The following is a 24,467-nucleotide window of genomic DNA, read 5'->3' on the forward strand; positions in this document are numbered from 1 at the left end:
TGCTGAAGTTTCTTTCAATACAGTATGTAGCACTCTGAGCTAGATGTCTCGCTACACTTACGATTACAGGTCATATTTACAACATTCATTCTATATCAAACATACAGTTTGAAGGCTTTTACATGGTTTCCAGCTCCTCGGTGGACTACAACGAGAGGCCTTAGACAATGGCCTTTCCTCATGGAACCTTTGCAAAGGCTGCCCTAAGATTTAGCATGTCCCTCAGTACATAGTCCTAGATCTGTAAATGTGCCAGTCTGCAACACTCTTTGCACTGGAAGAGTAGCAAGTTTTGGGCTGATTAAGAGTCATCTTTACTGAGTTGGTAGTCCTCCAGCAGCAGTCGATGTTTATCTCGGCCTGCATCTCTTTCTAGACCTGCTTTGCAAAGGCACATTCCAGAAGAAGGTGGTTGACAACTTCAGCCAATCACCTCCAAAATGTAACAGATATATCCCAAGAGGATCTCAAATCTGTGACCATGTTCCATTTGAAAGCTCACCCTATCATTCTAACTATAGTCCTGAATGATTACTAACTTCCTTCCCATTTGGTTTCTGGTATTCTACTTAAGTGTCCAATGATTCTTTTTTTGGAAGCATTGCTTTTCCCCAGGAGAAGATTTGAAGCTTGAAATCCTAAGCGAAATCGAGCAAATTAAGAAACTGCAGAGTGACCAGAAGCCTCTTTGTTGTCGCCGTATTGCGACTGGCCAGCTGCTCAAAGCCAGGTATGTACAACAATTATCTGCTCTTTGCTGCTTGTGGGATCTCACTGCGCGCGCATTGGTTGCTGTGTTTCCTGCATCACCACAGTCACCATGCTTCTAAAGATAATTCATTTGCTGTGAAGCCTTTTGGGGCATCCTGAGATTGTCTTTCTTGAAGTTAAGATGTGAAATGTAGCACAAGAATCTTTTGACACTTTTTTAAATCAAACTCGGACTTGTCAGAGGATCAGAGCTTGCACAGGCAGATGCCTGTTCAGAGATCCGCTCTTCTATCACAATCTTGTTTTCTCCCCCCCCCCCCCCCCCCCCCCCCCAATTTTGTTATCTCAAATCCCACAGAGCAATGTTAGTTCCTTTAAATCTAAAATTTGGGTGTGTCCATTTGTGGGTCCCGCTTTGAAAGGCATGGGATCCAAGGACCTCCAGATTTTGGTCCACGGATGCCATCCTAATGTAGATGGCAGTGTAGTAGAAGCCCTCACAGGGTTAGTGTCCCAACCTCCAGGTAGTTATTAGGATTGTGGGGATCTGGATGAGGAAAGGATGAGTTGAAGGGTCCATAATTGGTGGAATTTGGGAAGGAAGCTTGCAGACATCATGATTCAGGAGTACTGGTGGGGGTTTGCGTTGGAAGCTTGCAGGTCTTGAGAGTTCATTTGGGTGATTCGGAGAGCTGTCTGTGGAGGGGGGGGGGGGGGGGGGGCTGCGGGGGTGTAGTGGAGGGGGCCAAAAGTTCAGGTTGAGGCCAACAGGAGATTGGATGGGGGCACTGGAGAACAGAAACCTTGGGACTGGGAGTGATGGTGATTGGAGTAAATGCTTCGGTTTGGTTTTCCTGGAGGTGACAAGCACTGGCTCTGGCTGTCTCAGGTAAAGCAAGACCTTGTGCCTGCTTCAGGTGTGGGTACTGAACATCTTTTGCTTGCCCTTTACCAAGATGGTGTCCAGCTCTCTCCCCATTGGAAGTGTGAGTGAACATCTTGAATCTCATTTCTGAGTGTTAGGAGGTCTTGCAGTGCCTAAATAAATGGCCATTACGAAGCCCAATTTCTTCCCAAAATATTTGTTTCATATCTTCATGCACACATTTTCCTCTATAGAGCATGGTGAGAAAGTGTTGGAAGGATTATCAACCTGTTGAAACATGTCACAAATATTCTTTGTGTGTTCCCCAAGTGGGACTTGACCCTGGAGCTTCTGGCAGAGAAAGGGGTGCTGAGTCACAAGACCTCTGTATCCAAAATGTATATAAAATGAAGTAACAAGGAAATTCAACATGAAGGTAGATGAGATCCGTCAGGCAATTGCTGATGAGATTAATGACACTTTGCCTGTCACATTACAGCCTAACAATTTTCTGCTCCATTTTCTTGCCCACCAGACTTAAGCCCCTCTATCCTGTGGTTGTTGAAGGACCGAGTACTACTCAATGCAGAGATATTTTGCCAGGTTAGTTAAACATGCAACCTGTTGGTAGTATCAAAATAGAATAAAAATATTTGGTGAATACCCTCACTTTACCAATTGGTTTATGCTGTTGATATAAATGATATCCTGTGCCTTCAAAATGGCGGCCAGGAGGGAGAGGCGTCCAACTCCCTCAGACCCCAAACAACGGCAAAGCAAGTCTATTGTAACCAGATCAAAAGAGGCTTTTTCACTCTTACCCCCCCTACCCGCCAAAACACGTCACATCCTTACACCCCTCCCTCCAAACACTCCCCAACACGCACTCGTCCCCCCCCAACACGCACTCTTACCCCCACAACACTCTTACCCCCCCAACACGCACTCTTACCCCCCCAACACGCACTCTTACCCCCCAACACGCACTCTTACCCCCCTACCCGCCAAAACACGTCACATCCTTACACCCCTCCCTCCAAACACTCCCCAACACGCACTCTTCCCCCCCAACACGCACTCTTACCCCCCCAACACTCACTTCACCCCCCATACACACACTCTTACCCCCCCAACACGCACTCTTACCCCCCCAACACGCACTCTTACCCCCCCAACACTCACTTCACCCCCCATACACACACTCTTACCCCCCCAACACGCACTCTTACCCCCCCAACACGCACTCGTACCCCCCCAACACACACTCTTACCCCCCCAACATGCACTCTTACCCCCAACACGCACTCTTACCCCCCACCCGCCAAAACACGTCACATCCTTACACCCCTCCCTCCAAACACTCCCCAACATGCACTCTTCCCCCCCAACACGCACTCTTACCCCCCCAACACTCTTACCCCCCCAACACGCACTCTTACCCCCCCAACACGCACTCTTACCCCCCTACCCGCCAAAACACGTCACATCCTTACACCCCTCCCTCCAAACACTCCCCAATACGCACTCTTCCCCCCCAACACGCACTCTTACCCCCCAACACGCACTCTTACCCCCCCAACACGCACTCTTACACCCCCTACCCGCCAAAACACGTCGCATCCTTACACCCCCCCTCCAAACACTCCCCAACACGCACTCTTCCCCCCCCCAACACGCACTCTTACCCCCCAACACTCACTTCACCCCCCAAACACACCCTCTTAACCCCCCTACACGCACTCTTACCCCCCCCAACACGCACTCTTACCCCCCCAACACGCACTCTTACCCCCCAACACTCACTTCACCCCTGTAGCGCACAATGACTTATGAGAGAGACGAGTAGAGATGAAGTCGATGAGGCTTTATTGAGCGAGACTTGTCCCCAGCAGTTCAGCAACAGAATGGAGCGGCGGGGAGAAGCCCGGGTTCTTATACTCCACCTTCAGGGCGGAGCCAGGAGTCAACAGCCAACCAGGACCCGGGATCTGTCAGCCAATAGCATCACGGCTTCACAGTCCCACATGACCCCTAATACATACTACCACATTCACCCCTTGTTAAAAAATGAACCCGGCAGGGTGGTGGTTCGCATGGTGGTAGGGGTTTACAAGGCTGGTCCTGGGAGGAAAACTTTCGGGCATGTCATTACAGTTTTCGCCCTACACTGGGCTATGTACAACGTTTGTGAAACAATTTACAATATTAGTAAGAGAAAGATTTTTTGTTACAGTCCAACAACATTCTTGGTGTCACGCCGATGCCACGAGTCGAGCGGGCGGTCTGGTCTTCCTCGTCGATCGCCTCAGCCCCGGTGGTGGTGCAGGTGCTTGTTCCGGCGTTGTCGGCTCCGGGAGCGTTTCGGTGTTTGTTCCTGTTTCACTCCTGGACGGACACGGGAGGAGGACCGATCCTCCCGGGAAGGGGGTGGTCGCGGGGTGCGCCAGTGGCAGGGAGGGGGTGATCGGTGTCGGGGGGGTGCGTGTGTTGCCGGCGGGCGCCAGGTCTCGCAGGGAGACCATGTCCTGTCGGCCGTCGGGGTACGCCACGTAGGCGTACTGCGGGTTCGCGTGGAGGAGGTGAACCCTCTCGACCAATGGGTCCGACTTGTGCGCCCGCACATGTTTCCGGAGCAAGATGGGTCCTGGGGCCGCCAGACAGGTCGGCAGCGACGTTCCGGAGTAGGACTTCCTGGGGAAGACAAGGAGGCGCTCATGAGGCGTTTGGTTAGTGGTGGTACACAGCAGCGACCGGATGGAGTGGAGAGCGTCCGGGAGGACCTCCTGCCACTGGGAAACTGGGAGATCCCTGGACCGTAGGGCCAGTAGGACGGTCTTCGAGACCGTGCCGTTCTCCCTCTCTACTTGCCCGTTCCCCCAGGGGTTGTAGCTGGTCGTCCTGCTCGAGGCTATGCCCTTGCTGAGCAGGAACTGGCGCAGCTCGTCACTCACGAAGGAGGATCCCCTGTCGCTATGGATATATGCGGGGCAACCGAACAGTGTGAATATGGTGCCAAGGGCTTTAATGACTGTGGCCGCTGTCATGTCGGGGCAGGGGATGGCGAAGGGGAAACGGGAGTACTCGTCCACCACGTTCAGGAAGTATGTGCTGCGGTCGGTGGAGGGGAGGGGCCCTTTGAAATCCAGACTGAGGCGTTCAAAGGGGCGGGAAGCCTTGATCAGGTGCGCTCTATCCGGCCTGAAAAGTGCGGTTTGCACTCTGCGCAGATGTGGCAGTTCCTGGTGACTGTACGGACCTCCTCCACAGAGTAGGGGAGGTTGCGGGACTTTATAAAATGGTAGAACCGAGTGACCCCCGGGTGGCAGACGTCCTCGTGGAGGGTTTGGAGACGGTCTATTTGTGCGTTGGCACATGTGCCGCGGGATAGGGCATCGGACGGCTCGTTCAGCTTTCCGGGACGGTACAAGATCTCGTAGTTGAAGGTGGAGAGCTCGATCCTCCACCTTAAGGTCTTGTCATTTTTAATTTTGCCCCGCTGTGCATTATCGAACATGAAGGCTACCGACCGTTGGTCTGTGAGGAGAGTGAATCTCCTGCCGGCCAGATAATGCCTCCAATGTCGCACAGCTTCCACTATGGCTTGGGCTTCCTTTTCCACTGAGGAGTGGCGGATTTCTGAGGCGTGGAGGGTTCGGGAGAAAAAGGCCACGGGTCTGCCCGCTTGGTTAAGGGTGGCCGCCAGAGCTACGTCGGATGCGTCGCTCTCGACCTGGAAGGGGAGGGACTTGTCGATGGCGTGCATCGTGGCCTTTGCGATATCCGCTTTGATGCGGCTGAAGGCCTGGCGGGCCTCTGTCGACAGGGGGAAGGTAGTGGTCTGTATTAGCGGGTGGGCCTTGTCTGCATACTGGGGGACCCACTGGGCGTAATATGAAAAGAACCCCAGGCAACGTTTCAGGGCTTTGGAGCAGTGGGGGAGGGGAAATTCCATGAGGGGGCGCATGCGTTCGGGGTCGGGGCCTATTATCCCATTGCGCACTACGTATCCCAGGATGGCCAACCGGTTTGTGCTAAAGACGCACTTTTCCTCGTTGTATGTGAGGTTCAAGGCGTTAGCGGTCTGGAGGAATATTTGGGGGTTGGCGTCATGGTCCTGCTGACCGTGGCCGCAGATGGTTACGTTATCGAGATACGGGAACATGGCCTGCAACCCGTGCTGGTCAACCATTCGGTCCATCTCCCGTTGGAAGACCGAGACCCCGTTCGTGACACCAAATGGGACCCTTAGGAAGTGGTATAGACGCCCGTCTGCCTCGAAGGCTGTGTACTTGCGGTCACCTGGGCGGATGGGGAGCTGGTGGTAGGCGGACTTGAAGTCCACGGTGGAGAAAACCTTATACTGGGCAATCCGATTTACCATGTCGGATATGCGGGGGAGAGGGTACTCATCTAGCTGTGTGTACCTGTTGATGGTCTGGCTATAGTCTATGACCATCCTTTGCTTCTCCCCGGTCTTTACTACTACCACCTGGGCTCTCCAGGGACTATTGCTGGCCTGGATTATGCCTTCCTTCAGCAGCCGTTGGACTTCAGACCGAATAAATATCCGGTCCTGGGCGCTGTACCGTCTGCTCCTAGTGGCGACGGGTTTGCAATCCGGGGTGAGGTTTGCAAACAAGGACGGCGGTTCAACCTTGAGGGTTGCGAGGCCGCAGATAGTGAGTGGGGGTATTGGGCCGCCGAATTGAAATGTTAGGCTCTGCAGGTTTCACTGGAAATCTAATCCCAGTAATGTGGGCGCGCAGAGTTGGGGAAGGATGTAGAGCCTGTAGTTTTTAAACTCCCTCCCTTGCACCGTTAGGGTCACTATGCAGAACCCTTTGATCTCTACGGAGTGGGATCCTGCAGCTAGGGAAATCTTTTGCGTACTTGGATGGATGGTCAGAAAACAGCGTCTTACCGTGTCGGGGTGGATGAAACTTTCAGTGCTCCCGGAGTCGATCAGGCATGATGCCTCGTGTCCGTTGATCAGCACCGTTGTTGTCGTCGTCTGGAGCGTCCGGGGCCGTGATTGATCCAGCGTCACCGAAGTCAGTCGTGGTCGTAGTGTCTCGGCGTCTTCTTCGGACCCCATGGAGCCGTCGATGCTGGGGTCCTTTGTTGTCATCCAAGATGGTGGCGTCCATGAATCGCACGCGGCCGGGGGTGGACAAAATGGCCGCCCCCATGGATCGCACGTTGTCGGGGGATGGATGGTCAGAAAACAGCGTCTTACCGTGTTGGGGTGGATGAAACTTTCAGTGCTCCCGGAGTCGATCAGGCATGATGTCTCGTGTCCGTTGATCAGCACCGTTGTTGTCGTCGTCTGGAGCGTCCGGGGCTGTGATTGATCCAGCGTCACCGAAGCCAGTCGTGGTCGTAGTGTCTCGGCGTCTTCTTCGGACCCCGTGGAGCCTTCGATGCTGGGGTACTTTGTTGTCATCCAAGATGGCGGCATCCATGAATCGCACGCGGCCGGGGGTGGACAAAATGGCCGCCCCCATGGATCGCACGTTGTCGGGGGTGGACAAAATGGCCACCCCCATGAATCGCACGTGGCTGGGGAGTCACAAGATGGCGGCGCCCATCCCCCCCCTCGTGGTGGCCGGGACCCAAAATGGCGGTGCCCGTGGGTCGCACATGGGGCGCTGGGGGGGGTTGGGGAGCGTTTGGGATGCGCTGGGCTCGTTCTTCTCCGGGGATTGCGGCGACCCCCCGGGACCGGCACACAGCCGCGTAATGGCCTTTTTTGCCGCAGCTTTTGCAAATAGCTGCGCGGGCCGGGCAGCGCTGCCGGGTGTGTTTCGCTTGCCCGCAGAAATAGCAGTGGGCCCCCCCAGGATGATCTGGCGCTTTAACCGCGCAAGCCTGTGAGGGAGGGGGGGGGTTTGTCGCGACGGGGGTCCACGGAGCCCAAGGGGCTGCCGCGCGGTCGGGGCCGTAGGTGCAGGCGTTTTGCGAGGCCACATCTAGGGAAGCTGCAATGGCCCGTGCCTCTGAGAGTCCTAGCGACTCTTTTTCTAAAAGTCTTTGGCGGATTTGAGGAGAGTTCATACCTGCGACAAACGCATCGCGAATTAGCATGTCCATGTGTTCAATCGCGTTCACCGGCGGGCAGCTGCAGCCCCGTCCCAAAATTAGCAGCGCGGCGTAGAATTCCTCTAACGATTCTCCGGGACTTTGCCGTCTCGTTGCGAGTTGGTAGCGTGCGTAGACCTGGTTCACGGGGCGAACGTAAATGCTCTTCAGTGCTGCGAGCGCTGTCGGGAAATCCTCTGCGTCTTCTATGAGAGGGTAAATTTCCGGGCTTACCCTCGAATGCAGGACCTGCATTTTCTGGTCTTCTGTGATCCGGCCGGGGGCCGTTCGGAGGTAGCCTTCGAAACAAGCTTGCCAGTGTTTAAAAACTGCTGCCGAGTTCGCTGCATGGGGGCTGATCCGGGTACTACTCAATGCAGAGATATTTTGCCAGGTTAGTTAAACATGCAACCTGTTGGTAGTATCAAAATAGAATAAAAATATTTGGTGAATACCCTCACTTTACCAATTGGTTTATGCTGTTGATATAAATGATATCCTGTGCCTTCAAAATGGCGGCCAGGAGGGAGAGGCGTCCAACTCCCTCAGACCCCAAACAACGGCAAAGCAAGTCTATTGTAACCAGATCAAAAGAGGCTTTTTCACTCTTACCCCCCCTACCCGCCAAAACACGTCACATCCTTACACCCCTCCCTCCAAACACTCCCCAACACGCACTCGTCCCCCCCCAACACGCACTCTTACCCCCACAACACTCTTACCCCCCCAACACGCACTCTTACCCCCCCAACACGCACTCTTACCCCCCAACACGCACTCTTACCCCCCTACCCGCCAAAACACGTCACATCCTTACACCCCTCCCTCCAAACACTCCCCAACACGCACTCTTCCCCCCCAACACGCACTCTTACCCCCCCAACACTCACTTCACCCCCCATACACACACTCTTACCCCCCCAACACGCACTCTTACCCCCCCAACACGCACTCGTACCCCCCCAACACACACTCTTACCCCCCCCAACATGCACTCTTACCCCCAACACGCACTCTTACCCCCCCCAACACTCACTTCACCCCCCATACACACACTCTTACCCCCCCAACACGCACTCGTACCCCCCCAACACACACTCTTACCCCCCCCAACATGCACTCTTACCCCCAACACGCACTCTTACCCCCCACCCGCCAAAACACGTCACATCCTTACACCCCTCCCTCCAAACACTCCCCAACACGCACTCTTCCCCCCCAACACGCACTCTTACCCCCCCAACACTCTTACCCCCCCAACACGCACTCTTACCCCCTACCCGCCAAAACACGTCACATCCTTACACCCCTCCCTCCAAACACTCCCCAATACGCACTCTTCCCCCCCAACACGCACTCTTACCCCCCAACACGCACTCTTACCCCCCCAACACGCACTCTTACACCCCCTACCCGCCAAAACACGTCGCATCCTTACACCCCCCCTCCAAACACTCCCCAACACGCACTCATCCCCCCCCAACACGCACTCTTACCCCCCAACACTCACTTCACCCCCCAAACACACCCTCTTAACCCCCCAACACGCACTCTTACCCCTCCCAACACGCACTCTTACCCCCCCAACACGCACTCTTACCCCCCCAACACTCATTTCACCCCTGTAGCGCACAATGACTTATGAGAGAGACGAGTAGAGATGAAGTCGATGAGGCTTTATTGAGCGAGACTTGTCCCCAGCAGTTCAGCAACAGAATGGAGCGGCGGGGAGAAGCCCGGGTTCTTATACTCCGCCTTCAGGGCGGAGCCAGGAGTCAACAGCCAACCAGGACCCGGGATCTGTCAGCCAATAGCATCACGGCTTCACAGTCCCACATGACCCCTAATACATACTACCACAACCCCCCCAACACGCACTCTTACCCCCCCAACACGCACTCTTACCTCCCCAACACGGACTCTTACCCACCCCCCACAAAAAATAAAAATAAATAAATAAATAAATGATATCCTGTTCAGACATCTAGGCTGGAATTTACAGGCTGTTCACGCCGGCAGGGTCCTCCAGACCCACCGACGGCGCACCCTCGCCTCGGGTTTCCTGGCGACGAGGGGCGTAATCAGTAGGAAATCCCGTTGACAATGGCGGGACCAGACTATCCCGCTGGTGGGCCGCATCCGCTGCAAGTTGCACAGAAAACCCTGCCCATAATCTAAGACTGAGATGATTGCTCGCAAAGGCACGTGTAAGTAAGGCGATTCATCTTTGCATCTGTTCTTGGGATGTAGGTCTGGCTGGAAAGACTGCACCTATTGCCCTGTCATGAGCTGCCTCAAGAAAGGAGGGGTTGTTGGGCCTTCCCCGTGGACCGGTTTAGCCTTTGTGCTGATGGTGTTTCCAACGCAGGATTGCATTGGGGATGTTTCTCTAATTGACGGCTGGGTGGATGGAGAGATCGAGGGGCATTTTTCCTCTCAACGGGCTGCTGGTGCAGGAATATATATTTTCCCCAGTAGTGCTAAGCTGAGGGAGGTGCGGGGAATGGTCACAAGTGTGGTGTGTCCACATAGTTAATGGGTGGCTCATGGTGTTTGGGCCTTATCTCTCACTCCACTGCAAACCTTTTCTCTGCATTTCTTCATTGGTGTGGTGTTGGGCGTTCTGACACACAGATGAGCCAACACAGTTGTATATGGTACAACGCTATTTTAGTTAAACCTTCTATGTACAGTTTTGTCTTGATACTCTGCACGTGGGGATTCCCTGTTTGTGATGTTAAAACAGGTCGTGTCCGTGTCCTTGTCCCCAGACCTACTGTCCACCAGGTGTCGTGTTCGTGCTTTTATATGGTTCCTGTCTTTGTGTGTGATTGGTTGTGGTGTTGTGTGTTCTGATTTGTCTGTTGGTGTGTCCATCATGATGTGTGTGTTTGAATATCATGACAATTGGGTCTGATTACCGCCTACCACATTTACTTCCATCTTATCTTTCACTGCCTTACAAATTCATGACCTTGCAATACTACTGAGGAGACACTTTCCATATTCTTTTTAACCTGTGGCTCAGATTGTAATTACCAGGCGTGGGGCATCTCTTTCACCCAATTGTCACTGCCAGTTGATCACAGTCCTATGTTTCTCTATGTTTCCTTAGCTCTTGCAATAACCAGCTTGGGGTTATTTTGAGAATCCTCACCATCATAACACTAACATTAGGCTGACATTGCAACATGATAGACAGGCAGTGTAGCGATTCACTTTTTTTTCGCATCTCAGTTTTTATTAATATAAATTCCTATATATTGGCCAGTGCAACAGCTTTGGTTAAACAAGAGAAAAGAATGGAACATGTAGCTATCTCAAAAGGCAGTGTTTGTGCCTATAAACGTCCTGATAGATTGTAGCTCCTTCCTCTGAAGCAGTCCCTTGTGATTGAGGTTAACTTGTCTCCACTCTGGGTTGATGTCTTCTGAGAAGGCTGATCAGTCCACTGCACGATATGGGGCCTCTGCCAAATGCGGGGCTTGAAGGATCGGGTAGATGGGTTGTTTAGAGGCTTGTGCTCTCCTTCCAGTCTCGACTTTGGCTCTGTAGGTTCCCGATGAAATCTCAATGTGCTCGGTACTGGCCTTCCCAGATGAGTCCCCTCAATTTTGGTCAGTCAAGGGCAGCACGGTGGCACAGTGGGTTCGCCCTGCAGCCTCACGGCACCGATGTCCCAGGTTCAATACCAGCTCTGGGTCACTGTCCGTGTGGAGTTTGCACATTCTCCCCGTGTTTGCATGGGTATCGCCCTCACAACCAAAAGATGTGCAGGCTAGGTGTATTGGCCACGTTAAATTGCCCCTTAATTGGAAAAAATGAATTGGGTACTCTAAATTTTTCTAAAAAGAATTTTGGTCGGTCACAAGCCAGAATCTCCCATGATTCAATGGCAAGTACAACCTCTTCAGGGATGCTTACAGACATCCCTAACGCATAGCATTATTGGTTTGATAGCACTGGCCTTAGTCGAGGAGCATCACCTAATCCTGCATTTTTACACTGTCAGTGCCATCCCACCGAGGTAGCAATTGTGTAATTAATCTGCCCAATTTTAATGTTGAGATGGCCAGTTCCTGCTTCCCATGACTTATCGTGCAGTGGTCTCTTTATTCTAGAGAAATAACATCTCCTGCCTGTCTCACACACACATGACGACCAGAGCATCATGACTAAACCCATGCTCTCACATCTCCCCAAAGCCTCCTTCCTCTATCTCCTGTCCCCACATCCCGAAGCGTGTCCCGGGAGAGGCAAAAGAACAGAGACAAACCCCAAGACCAATAAGATGTAATTCATGATTTTACTTTTGACATCTTAAGCAGCCTGACTACAAATCTGTGGTTCAACCAATGAGCACAGAATCACAAGCGGCGATTAAATTCTGGGCGATAGGTTTATTAGTCAAACCTATATTTCCCAGCTGCGCTTGCACATCATAAAAAATAATGAAATTCAATTTCTCGAAATGAAATATATCTTTGTGAAATTTCATTTGCAGATGCACAATTGGACTGGCATCCCTTGTAGCTATAGAATCACAGAATTATGCAGCAGAGAAAGGGACTATTTGGCCCATTGTGTGTGTACCAGCACTTCACAGGAGCTATCAGTCCCAAGACCACCACTGCACACCCACTCCCCCGCCCCCAACTCGCTCTTTCACCTTTATAAATTTGCATGTTTCATATTTTCCCTTTTCAGATATGTTTTCAGTTCCCTTTGGAAAGTTACAATTGAATCCGCCCCCCCCCCCCCCGTTCTCTTTCCAACATACTTGTGGCAGATTTCTTCCTCAACCTTCACAGTGCTGTTAAAGGAGGGAGCTTGCAATCTGATGCACAGTTTTGTTTCAAATTTGCCCTGTTCCTTTATAATCGCTATTCAAGAACTGTAATTCTTTCTGAGATTTCAGCTAAATTCTTGTGGGTTGAGGTCAACAGCTACTTAGAAATTTCAGGCTTTAGATCACCAGAAAGCAGCTTGAAATTTTTGACTTTCTTTGTTTTGCATTTATAACAAGTATGATGTCTGGAGGCAAGATGGTAAAAAAAATAATCTACAATATCATACATTGTGTGTGTATCTTGTATATGTGATACATGCGGGGCGGCACGGTGTTGCGGTGGTTAGCACTGCTGCCTCACGGCGCTGAGGTCCCTAGTTCGATCCCTGCCCCGGTCACTGTCCTTGTGGAATTTGCACGTTCTCCCCATGTTTTTGTGGGCCTCACTCCCACAAGCCATAAAATGTGCAGGTTAGGTGAATTGGCCACACTAAACTGCCCCTTAATTGGAAACAAATATTTGGGTACTCAAAATTTATTTGTGCTGCAGTGCTAACCACTGCACCACTGTGCCGCCCTGAACCAGCGTTTTATTATGGTTTACTCTAACTTCCTTGTGTTTGTACTCCATGTCTCTATTTATAAATCCTGGGACCTTGAATACCTTTTTCACTACTTTCTTAGCTTGACCTTCAACTTTTTATGCACATACATCCACTGGTCTCTCTGCTCTTACAGCCCTTTTACAATTGTGTCCTTCATTTTATATTGCTTCTCATTCTTCCTAGCTAAATGAATCACTTCACACTTCATGTGTTAAACTTAATCTGCCACGTGTTCACCCACTCCACCAGCCCGTGTATATCCTCTGAAAGTCTATCACAATCCTCCTCACAGTTCACACACTTTCAAGTTTTGTGACATTAATTTTGAACTTGTACCCTGCATATCCACTGCAGATTACGAAAAGCAGTGGCCCTAGTACTGACTGATGTGGAACCCCAATGTTAACCTTCCTCCAGTCCCGAAAACAACCATCCACCACTCCTGTTTCTTGTCACTTAGCCAACTTTATATCCATGCTACCACTGTCCCTTTTATTCCAAGGGATTTACTTTGCTGACAAGCATGTTATGTGGCACTTTGTCAAATGTAATTTCAAAGTCCACATACCCCACATTGACAGCATTACCCTCGTCAACTCTTTCTGTTACCTCATGCAAAAACTCAATCAAATTAGTTAAACACAATTAATCTTTAACAAACCTCTGCTGGCTTCCCTTAAATAATCCCTAATCGTGACTTGTTAATTTTGCCCTGGATTATCATTTCTAAAAGCATTTCCACTACACAGATTAAACTGACTGGCCTGTAGGTGCTGTACTTATCACAGTGAGATAAAGGGAAACAAGTAACCTCAAAATACCGCATAAAATAAAAACCTAACTTTTAGTCGTATGTATGTTAAGGTACAGATCAACCATTGATAGCAAAGCAGGTTTGAAATGCTAAATGACATATTCCAATGTTTTCTGTGCTTGTACTCTCATGTGTGAAATAACTTGCTGCTACAAATTCTGCTCCGATGTAATCATTTTTTCAATGTAATGTACATAGGAGTAAGAGGTCTTGTGGCCGCATTCCCTCCCTCCAAGCCAGAAGTTCTGGGTTCAAGTCCCACTACAGGACTTGGTGCATTCTGAATGTGGCCTCACTGATCGATTTTCAGCCTGTAAGTCCTCCCAATACACTTGATGGCAGGAGGTAAAAGGGAGAGAGTTTCTGGTCAGCCATACTGCAGAGGACAGTAACAAACCACTTCAGAACTTTGCATATTCGTGGACCAATCCAGTGGGAGTCCATAGTCACCAATGCCCTCTTCAGGCATAGTACGCGAAGTAAGGGCATAAAGAGGGGAAAGAGATAGCAATTAAATAGATCATTTTTTATTTCTTCTTCAACTATCAAAAACATCGAACAAGAATTTTAAGCATTTTGTTAAAATTGTTTAATTTTAATTTTATAGGAAGCTTAAAGAGTAGGTCCAATCCAAACCGGGGGATGAGAATTCCATGAGCAGCTAGTCAACTACCTGTCTGATGATGATTGTGTGAGAGAGACACCAGATACGCTTCACCACACCTCCACCTGCTCCCTGACAGATGAAGAAATATGTGAAATTTGAAATCTGCAGCAACATGTATTGTTTTGCAAAGGGGGTGATGGGGATTGCTTCCCCCACCTGGGTAACTCTCTATGAGCAGTGTTGCCCTCGGGAATGAAGGCCCTTATGTGAAGAAATAGTCACCACTTCATGAACCAGAATCATGGAAGGGAAATTGGTGGCAATTATGGTGAGACATTTAACTTAGCCATGGTTGAGTTTGATTCTATGCCAGAAATAGGCAAAATAATTTGGTTTGACAATTGAGAGGGAATGGAAACCTCATGAGAATCCTTTGGAAGACAATTAAAGGACAGATTCTGAAACATGATTGGTTTCCTTGATCTTATTTTGTTAAATATTAACAGCTTGTTAAATATTAACAGCTATTTTTCTCCCCTCCCATGAAAACATTGCCTTCTTACAGGGGTCTGATTCAATATGTAGATTTTACCCTCTTGCCCAATTGACTGTTGGTCATGAGTGAGATTTGACAGTCAATCTTGTCAGACTGTTAACCCACAAAAGGCATTAAAGCTTAGCCCGAACTGGGCTACAACGAATGGCCCATACAGGCACGTACTCCCATAGCAGCTGGCGCTGAGGAGTGGGAGCCCCGTGTTTCCCCTTTCTAACTGATGGGCCCTTCACTCAATGATAATTTTACAGGTTCTTGGCTTAGATCAGCTGATTCAATGCAGATCAAGGTTGAACCTAGAATGCATAGAATCCCTACAGTGCAGAAGGTGGCACAAGTCAGTGCGACCAGACCTTAAATTGGCAACCCCCTATGCCCCGTCTTACAGTTAAAGGGCTATTCATCTCTGACTGGTCTGAAAATCGTACTAATGGAGGCCCCTGGGGAGGGAATCCGATTAGACTAATGATGACTGATAGTAAAGGATACCTGACCGCATATAACGGCACATACTTTATCTGTGGACGCAAGGCGTACCTATGGTTTCCAGAAAATTGGGAGGGCTCCTGCTATTTGGGATACGTAGTCCCTTATGTACATCACGTCCAACAACTAAAGGACCATCCACATCACAGGACGACACGCAGTGTTATGACATGGGCACAAATGCTGGGAATCATGATACCACCATTAGGAATAGCCGCTAATGCATACGAACTACGCAAATTAAGAGACATCCTTGAGCAGGTAGCTAATGACACTGCGGAAGCTGTTCACCAAATAGAGACTGAGATGGTTGCGATAAGAGCAGTTGCCCTACAGAATAGGATGGCCTTTGATTTCTTGTTAGCAGAGAAGGGAGGTACTTGTGCCCTAATTGGCAGTGACTGCTGCACATACATCCCTGATAACTCAGAAAATTGATAACCTGGTGGATCACATTCGTCGAGAGGTGGCACAGTTGTATGAGGATGAGGGATGGGACTTTGGCTTTAGATGGTTGGGAACATTAGGACAGAGGATTGTGATTTGGATTATAATCATTATTGTGATGCTGATTGTCGTATGGTTACTGTTTAAATGTTGCTCGGGATGTTGTCAGGGCATGGGGGCGCGGATGTCAGCTTTGCCTCCATGGTCCCAGCCACGTAACAAACAGGTGTCTATCATACGCCCAATCCCCATACATTATAACCCACCCTTTGCTGCTGAGGACACTGTGATGTACTAACAATGTGTTGATCATATGATCAACAAGGAGGGAATTGTAGAAGGAACTTTAGTTGTCGGATTAGTTGCCTGAATACCCTGTACTCCTTCTTACCTGGCTGCTTGACTATATTTCTTGGCAATAGGCATTTGGCAAAGCATTATGGATATATTAGCTTTATTTCAGTCAAGAAGTTCTGCATGTAATAGGCAGAAGGCCAGACTATGTAAACAAGTGCACAGCTGCACATTTTGCTGAGAGTAGACGATTATTATTATCCTTAGGCTGGGAATTCAAGGCCCGTTGTTTAAATCTGCTCGCTTTTCTGTGTCTGGGCTTATCAAAGGAATGCCTCGTTTTTCCATAATATTGCTTATTAAACCATATAAAGTACTGCTATACTCTTGTAAGGTGGGGACAATTAGAAGGACGGTGGTCACTCTAACTCCCTCCACGAACTTCGTGTTAGAATAAAAGACCTTTGCGAAACCTCGAAGTGTTGGCTAGTTTTTTCCACAACACTTTGCCTCCCTATCCCCATAACCCTGCGCATTGATCATGGCCAATCCACCTAATCTGCACATCTTTGGACTGTGGGAGGAAACTGGAGCACCCGGAGGAAACCCACATAGGCATGGGGAGAACGTGCAGACTCCGCACAGATGGTCAGCCAAGGCCGGAATCGAACCTGGGTCCCTGGCTCTGTGAGGCAGCAGTGCTAACCACTGTGCCATTGTGTCGCCCTGTGTCGCCCTGTTAATAATTGGATGAACTCGCTGAGGTGTTAGGAGAACTAATTTATCTGATCTACAATGTAAATAACTTTGATTCAATTATAAATGCAAACTCTCACTTCCGGTTGCGGCGATGCCCAGCTAAGCCGCACGTTTCGGCGGCTCCAGCTCCAACGGACCTTCGGGCTCTTTTAAGAGCCCCAACGGGAAATTTTCTCACGACGAAACCCGGTGTGGGGTGAGTTAATAGGGAGTCCCCCCCCCCAACGAAAGAGAAAAATATCGGCGGCGGCGGCTACATCGCGAGGAATCCTCGACGATAGGGACAGAAGGGAAAAAGAAGCAAGATGGCGGCGGAGAAAGCCCAGGCGACATGGGGGCCCGATCAAGACGAATTTTTAAGACGGTGTGTGGAGCTACTGAAGAGGGAGGTGCTGACCCCGATGCTACAGGCAATTGAGGGGCTTAAGGAGGCACAAAGGACCCAGGAGACAGAGCTCCGCGTGGTGGAGCAGAAGGTGACGGATAATGAGGACGAGATCCTGGGCCTGGCGGTCAAAATACAGATGCACGAGGTGCTCCACAAAAAGTGCATTGAAAGGATTGAGGCCCTAGAAAACAGAGCACGAAGGAAGAACCTTCGGATCCTGGGTCTCCCTGAGGGAGTGGAAGGAGCGGACTGCGGGGCTTACGTGAGCACGATGCTAAGCTCGCTGATGGGAGCTGAGGCCCCTTTGGGCCCCTTAGAAGTGGAGGGGGCGCATCGGGTCCCTGCGAGGAGACCAAAGGCGGGAGAACCACCTAGGGCGACAATCGTGCGATTTCACCGCTTTAATGATAGAGAAGTGGTTCTGAGTTGGGCCAAAAAGGTACGGAGTAGTAGATGGGAGAATGCAGTGGTACGGGTGTACCAGGATTGGAGTGCGGAGGTGGCGAGAAGGAGGGCGAGTTTTAATCGAGCCAAGGAGGTGTTATACAAGAAGAAGGTGAAATTCGGGATGCTGCAGCCGGCGCGACTATGGGTCACGTACCAGGAGAGACATCACTACTTCGAAACGGCGGAAGAAGCATGGACCTTTATTAAAGATGAGAAGTTGGATCGGAACTGAGGGACTGATATTAGAGGGAATTGTCACTGTCGATGTATATAGAGATGTAAATTGGGAAGGGGGGGGACACTAAGAAATGTGGGCGCCGGTGGGGGGGGAAAGAAGAGACATAGGCGGAGGATGAGGAATGGGAGTGGGGTGGCAGAGGGAGCTGCGCCACAAGGGGCGGGTCAGCTACAGAGATGTTCCCGCGCCAGAAAGGTGATGGTGGGAAGATAGGCGCAAAGTAGATGGGAGTTCCCCACACGGGGGGGGGTCAAGGAGTGAGCAGGAGAAGCCTGGGTCAGTTGAAGTCAGCTGACTTGCGGAAGTAATATGGGGGGAGCAATCGCGCTAGAGGGGGATCTAGCGGGGGGGGGGGGGGGGAGGGAGAGGAGGATAACTGGGTTGCTGCTGCAGAAATCAAAGAGGAACTGGCTAAAGAAAGGGTGGTCGGGGCTGGAATGCGCCACCTGGGGAACGAGTGGGAGCGCGGAATCGGGACGTGGGACTGGCCTAGAGAGGGTGATGGCTAGTCGACACGGGAAGGGGGCAGGTAGCCCCCTAGTGAGGCTGATCACGTGGAACGTGAGAGGCCTAAATGGACCGATTAAAAGGGCCCGAGTGCTCGCGCACTTGAAAGGACTGAGGGCAGACGTGGCTATGCTCCAGGAGACGCACCTGAAGGTGGCGGACCAAGTTAGGTTAAGGAAAGGATGGGTGGGACAGGTGTTCCATTCAGGGCTGGATGCAAAGAATAGAGGGGTGGCCATACTGGTGGGGAAACGGGTATCATTCGAAGCTAGGAGCATTGTAGCAGGTAGTGGAGGCAGATATGTAATGGTGAGTGGCAGGCTGGAGGGAATGGAGGTTGTGTTGGTTAACGTATATGCCCCGAATTGGGATGATGCGGGATTCATGAAGCGGATGCTGGGACGTATGCCAGACCTGGAGGTAGAAACTTGATAATGGGGGGAGACTTCAACACCTTGCTGGACCCAGGGTTAGATAGATCCAGATCTAAGACCGGAAGAAGGCCGGCAGCGGCCAAGGTGCTTAAGGGGTTTATGGACCAAAAGGGGGGAGTGGATCCATGGTGATTTCTTAGACCGAGGGCCAGGGAGTTCTCCTTCTTCTCCCATGTTCATAAGGTGTACTCCCGGATAGATTTTTTTGTTTTGGGAAGGTCGTTGATCTCGAGGGTGGAAGAAACTGAGTATTCAGCCATAGCTATTTCGGATCATGCCCCACATTGGGTGGACCTGGAACTAGGAGAGGAGAGGGAGCAGCGTGCACTCTGGCAATTAGATGTGGGATTGTTGGCGGATGAGGGAGTCTGTGGAAGGGTGCGGGGATGTATCGAGAGGTACCTGGAGGCTAATGACGACGGGGAGGTCCGAGTGGGAGTGGTATGGGAAGCACTAAAGGCGGTGGTCAGAGGAGAGCTGATCTCCATCAGGGCCCACAAAGGGAAAACAGAGGCCAAGGAAAGGGAAAGATTACTGGGGGAGATCTTAAGGGTGGACAGAGAATTTGCGGAGACCCCGGAGGAGGGACTGTACAGGGAGAGACGACGACTCCAGACGGAGTTCGACCTTCTGACCACCAGGAGGGCGGAGGTGCTGTGGAGGAAGGCACAGGGGATGAGGTATGAATATGGGGAAAAGGCTAGTCGCCTGTTGGCCCATCAGCTGCAAAAGAGGACAGCGGCGAGGGAGATAGGGGGAATTAGAGACGAAAAGGGAGCTACGGTGCGGAGAGCAGGGAAGATAAAGGGGGTGTTTAAGACCTTTTACGAAAGACTATAGGTCCCAACCCCCGGAGGGAAAAGAGGAGATGCGGCAGTTTCTGGACGAATTAAGGTTCCCGAGGGTGGAGGAGCAGGAGGTGGAAGGCCTGGGGGCACCAATTGGGGTGGACGAGGTTACCAAGGGGCTGGGGAACATGCAGGCAGGGAAGGCTCCGGGACCAGATGGGTTCCCGGTGGAATTTTATAGAAAATATGTGGACCTGCTGGCCCCGCTGTTGGTGAGGACTTTTAATGAGGCCAGGGAAGGAGGGACTCTACCCCCGACAATGTCGGAGGCGACGATATCGCTAATTTTGAAGCGGGATAAAGATCCGCTGCAGTGCGGGTCCTATAGGCCTATTTCACTATTAAATGTGGACGCCAAATTGCTAGCAAAGGTGCTGGCATCGAGGATAGAGGACTGTGTCCCGGGGGTGGTGCACGAAGACCAGACAGGATTCGTAAAGGGGAGACAACTAAATGTCAACGTGCGACGGCTATTAGGGGTGATAATGATGCACCCAGTAGATGCCCCCAACAGAACTACACTAGAGAGAACATCACGGCAGTACTTAGAGGGGATATATCCGAGGGTTCGCCCACTGAGTCTATATGGGTGGAACTGAAAAATAAGAAGGGAGAGATCACCTTGGTAGGACTGTACTACAGGCCCCCAAATAGTCAGCGGGAAATTGAGGAGCAAATATGTAAGGAGATTACAGATAGCTGCAAGAATAATAGGGTGGTAGTAGTAGGGGACTTTAACTTTCCCAACATTGACTGGGACAGCCATAGCATTAGGGGCTTGGATGGAGGGAAATTTGTTGAGTGTATTCAGGAGGAATTTCTCATTCAGTATGTGGATGGACCGACTAGAGAGGGGGCAAAACTTGACCTCGTCTTGGGAAATAAGGAAGGGCAAGTGACAGAAGTGCTAGTGAAGGATCACTTTGGGACAAGTGACCATAACTCCATTAGTTTTAAGATAGCTATGGAGAATGATAGGTCTGGCCCAAGAGTTAAAATTCTTAATTGGGGCAAGGCCAATTTTGATGGTATCAGACAGGAACTTGCAGAGGTAGATTGGGGGAGACTGTTGGCAGGCAAAGGGACGGCTGGTAAATGGGAGGCTTTTAAAAATGTGTTAACCAGGGTGCAGGGTAAGCACATTCCCTTTAGAGTGAAGGGCAAGGCTGGAAGAAGTAGGGAACCCTGGATGACTCGAGATATTGAGACTCTGGTCAAAAAGAAGAAGGAGGCATATGACGTACATAAGCAACTGGGATCAAGTGGATCCCTTGAAGAGTATAGAGATTGTCGAAATAGAGTTAAGAGGGAAATCAGGAGGGCAAAAAGGGGACTTGAAATTGCTTTGGCAAATAATGCAAGGGAGAATCCAAAGAGATTCTACAGATACATAAAGGGGAAAAGAGTAACTAGGGACAGAGTAGGGCCTCTTAAGGATCAACAAGGACATCTATGTGCAGAGCCACAAGAGTTGGGTGAGATCCTGAATGAATATTTCTCATCGGTATTCACGGTGGAGAAAGGCATGGATGTTAGGAAACTAAGGGAAATAAATAGTGATGTCTTGAGAAGTGTGCATATTACAGAGGAGGAGGTGCTGGAAGTCTTAAAGCGCATCAAGGTAGATAAATCCCCGGGACCTGATGAAATGTATCCCAGGATGTTGTGGGAGGCTAGGGAGGAAATTGCGGGTCCCGTAACAGAGATATTTGAATCATCGGCAGCCACAGGTGAGGTGCCTGAAGATTGGAGAGTGGCGAATGTTGTGCCCTTGTTTAAGAAGGGCAGCAGGGAAAAGCCTGGGAACTACAGACCGGTGAGCCTAACGTCTGTAGTAGGTAAGTTGCTAGAAGGTATTCTGAGAGACAGGATCTACAAGCATTTAGAGAGGCAAGGACTGATTCGGGGCAGTCAGCATGGCTTTGTGCGTGGAAAATCATGTCTCACAAATTTGATTGAGTTTTTTGAGGGGGTGACCAAGAAGGTAGATGAGGGCAGTGCAGTAGACGTTGTCTACATGGACTTTAGCAAAGCCTTTGACAAGGTACCACATGTTAGGTTGTTGCAGAAGGTTAAAGCTCACGGGATCCAGGGTGAGGTTGCCAATTGGATTCAAAATTGGCTGGACGACAGAAGGCAGAGGGTGGTTGTAGAGGGTTGTTTTTCAAACTGGAGGCCTGTGACCAGTGGTGTGCCTCAGGGATCGGTGCTGGGTCCACTGTTATTTGTGATTTATATTAATGATTTGGATGAGAATTTAGGAGGCATTGTTAGTAAGTTTGCAGATGACACCAAGATTGGTGGCACAGTGGATAGTGAAGAAGGTTATCTAGGATTGCAACGGGATCTTGATCAATTAGGCCAGTGGGCCGACGAATGGCAGATGGAGTTTAATTTAGATAAATGTGAGGTGATGCATTTTGGCAGATCGAATCAGGCCAGGACCTACTCAGTTAATGGTATGGCATTGGGGAGAGTTATAGAACAAAGAGATCTAGGAGTACAGGTTCATAGCTCCTTGAAGGTGGAGTTGCAGGTGGACAGGGTGGTGAAGAAGGCATTCGGCATGCTTGGTTTCATTGGTCAGAACATTGAATACAGGAGTTGGGACGTCTTGTTGAAGTTGTACATGACATTGGTACGGCCACACTTGGAATACTGTGTGCAGTTCTGGTCACCCTATTATAGAAAGGATATTATTAAACTGGAAAGAGTGCAGAAAAGATTTACTAGGATGTTGCCGGGACTTGATGGTTTGAGTTATAAGGAGAGGCTGGATAGACTGGGACTTTTTTCCCTGGAGCGTAGGAGGCTTAGGGGTGATCTTACAGAGGTCTATAAAATAATGAGGGGCATCGATAAGGTAGATAGTCAACATCTTTTCCCAAAGGTAGGGGAGTCTAAAACTAGAGGGCATAGGTTTAAGGTGAGAGGGGAGAGATTCAGAAGGGCCCTGAGGGGCAATTTCTTCACTCAGAGGGTAGTGAGTGTCTGGAATGGGCTGCCAGAGGTAGTAGTAGAGGCGGGTACAATTGTGTCTTTTAAAAAGCATTTAGATAGTTACATGGGTAAGATGGGTATAGAGGGTTATGGGCCAAGTGCGGGCAACTGGGACTAGCTTAATGGTAAAAACTGGGCGGCATGGACTGGTTGGGCCGAAGGGCCTGTTTCCATGCTGTAAACTTCTATGATTCTATGATTCTAGAGGGGGAGGCAGAGATAGTGGCGGCAATGGATGCAGAGAAGGCATTTGACAGGGTGGAGTGGGAGTACCTATGGGAGGTGCTGAGGAGGTTCGGGTTCGGGAACGGGTTTATTAGCTGGGTCAAACTCCTCTATGGGGCCCCAACGGTAAGTGTGGTCACGGGTCGGCAAAGATCGGAGTATTTCCGACTATACAGGGGAACAAGACAGGGATGCCCGCTATCTCCATTACTGTTCGCGTTGGCAATTGAACCACTGGCCATGGCGCTGAGAGACTCCAGGAAATGGAGAGGGGTGATTAGAGGGGGAGAAGAACACCGAGTGTCACTCTACGCGGATGACCTACTGTTGTATGTGACGGACCCAGTGGGGGGGATGACAGAGGTCATGCAGATATTGAGGGAGTTCGGAGATTTCTCGGGATATAGGCTTAACATGGGGAAGAGTGAACTTTTCGTGATACACCCTGGGGACCAGAGTAGAGGGATAGATGGCCTGCCTTTAAGGAAAGTGGAAAGAAACTTTCGATACCTGGGGATTCAGATAGCCAGGAGCTGGGGAACCTTGCACAGACTTAATCTGACACGACTGGTGGAACAAATGGAAGAGGACTTCAAGAGGTGGGACATGCAGCCACTGTCACTGGCGGGCAGAGTGCAGGCAATTAAGATGATGGTCCTCCCGAGGTTCCTATTTGTATTCCAATGTCTCCCTATACTGATCACTAAGGCCTTCTTTAAAAAAATAGACAGGAGCATCACGAGCTTCGTGTGGGCGCGGAAAGTTCCGAGGGTAAGGAGGGGGTTCTTACAACGTAGCAGAGATAGAGGGGGACTGACGCTGCCGAATTTGGGCGACTACTATTGGGACGCCAATGTGGCGATGATCCGTAAATGGATGATAGAGGAAGAGGGAGCGGCGTGGAAAAGACTAGAGAGAAAGTCCTGTAAAGTGACGAGTCTAGAGGCGCTGGTGACGGCGCCACTACCGTTCTCACCAAAAAATTTTACCACGAATCCAGTGGTGGCGGCAACATTAAATATCTGGGGACAATGGAGGCGACAGAGAGGTGTGCTGGGAGCCCTGGTGGGGTCCCCAATCAGGAACAACCATAGGTTTGCCCCAGGGAGGATGGATGGAGGATTCCAGAGCTGGCACCAGTTGGGAATTAGGAGGGTGGGAGATTTATTTATAGACGGGACGTTTGCGAGCTTGGGAGCATTGGAGGAAAAGTATAAGCTGCCCCGGGGAAATTTCTTTAGGTATATGCAGGTAAGGGCGTTCACAAGACAACAGGTGAGGGAATTTCCATTGCTCCCGACACAGGGGATCCAGGAAAGAATGCTCTCGGGTGTGTGGGTCGGGGAGGGCAAGGTGTCAGAGATATACC

At 50.4% G+C, this 24,467-nt stretch overlaps 1 protein-coding gene across 3 annotated transcripts in view; it reads left to right on the forward strand.

The window, feature by feature from the left end:
- The window catches only part of LOC140426599 (uncharacterized), a 68,906-nt gene extending 53,968 nt beyond the window's left edge, over positions 1-14,938 (forward strand). Inside the window, exons 4-7 of one of the 3 annotated variants that reach the window (XM_072511558.1) lie at positions 600-730; positions 2,112-2,179; positions 3,810-3,902; positions 14,470-14,938. In XM_072511558.1, coding sequence (XP_072367659.1) covers positions 600-730; positions 2,112-2,179; positions 3,810-3,902; positions 14,470-14,519 — 342 coding nt within the window. In that variant the 3' untranslated portion in view covers positions 14,520-14,938. The remainder of the gene's footprint in view (positions 1-599; positions 731-2,111; positions 2,180-3,809; positions 3,903-14,469) is intronic. The other 2 variants (XM_072511559.1, XM_072511560.1) reach the window with 2 other exon arrangements.
- The last annotated feature ends 9,529 nt before the right edge of the window (positions 14,939-24,467 follow it).

This window comes from Scyliorhinus torazame, chromosome 7 (assembly GCF_047496885.1).
Source record: "Scyliorhinus torazame isolate Kashiwa2021f chromosome 7, sScyTor2.1, whole genome shotgun sequence".
Classification (NCBI taxonomy): Eukaryota; Metazoa; Chordata; class Chondrichthyes; order Carcharhiniformes; family Scyliorhinidae; genus Scyliorhinus; species Scyliorhinus torazame.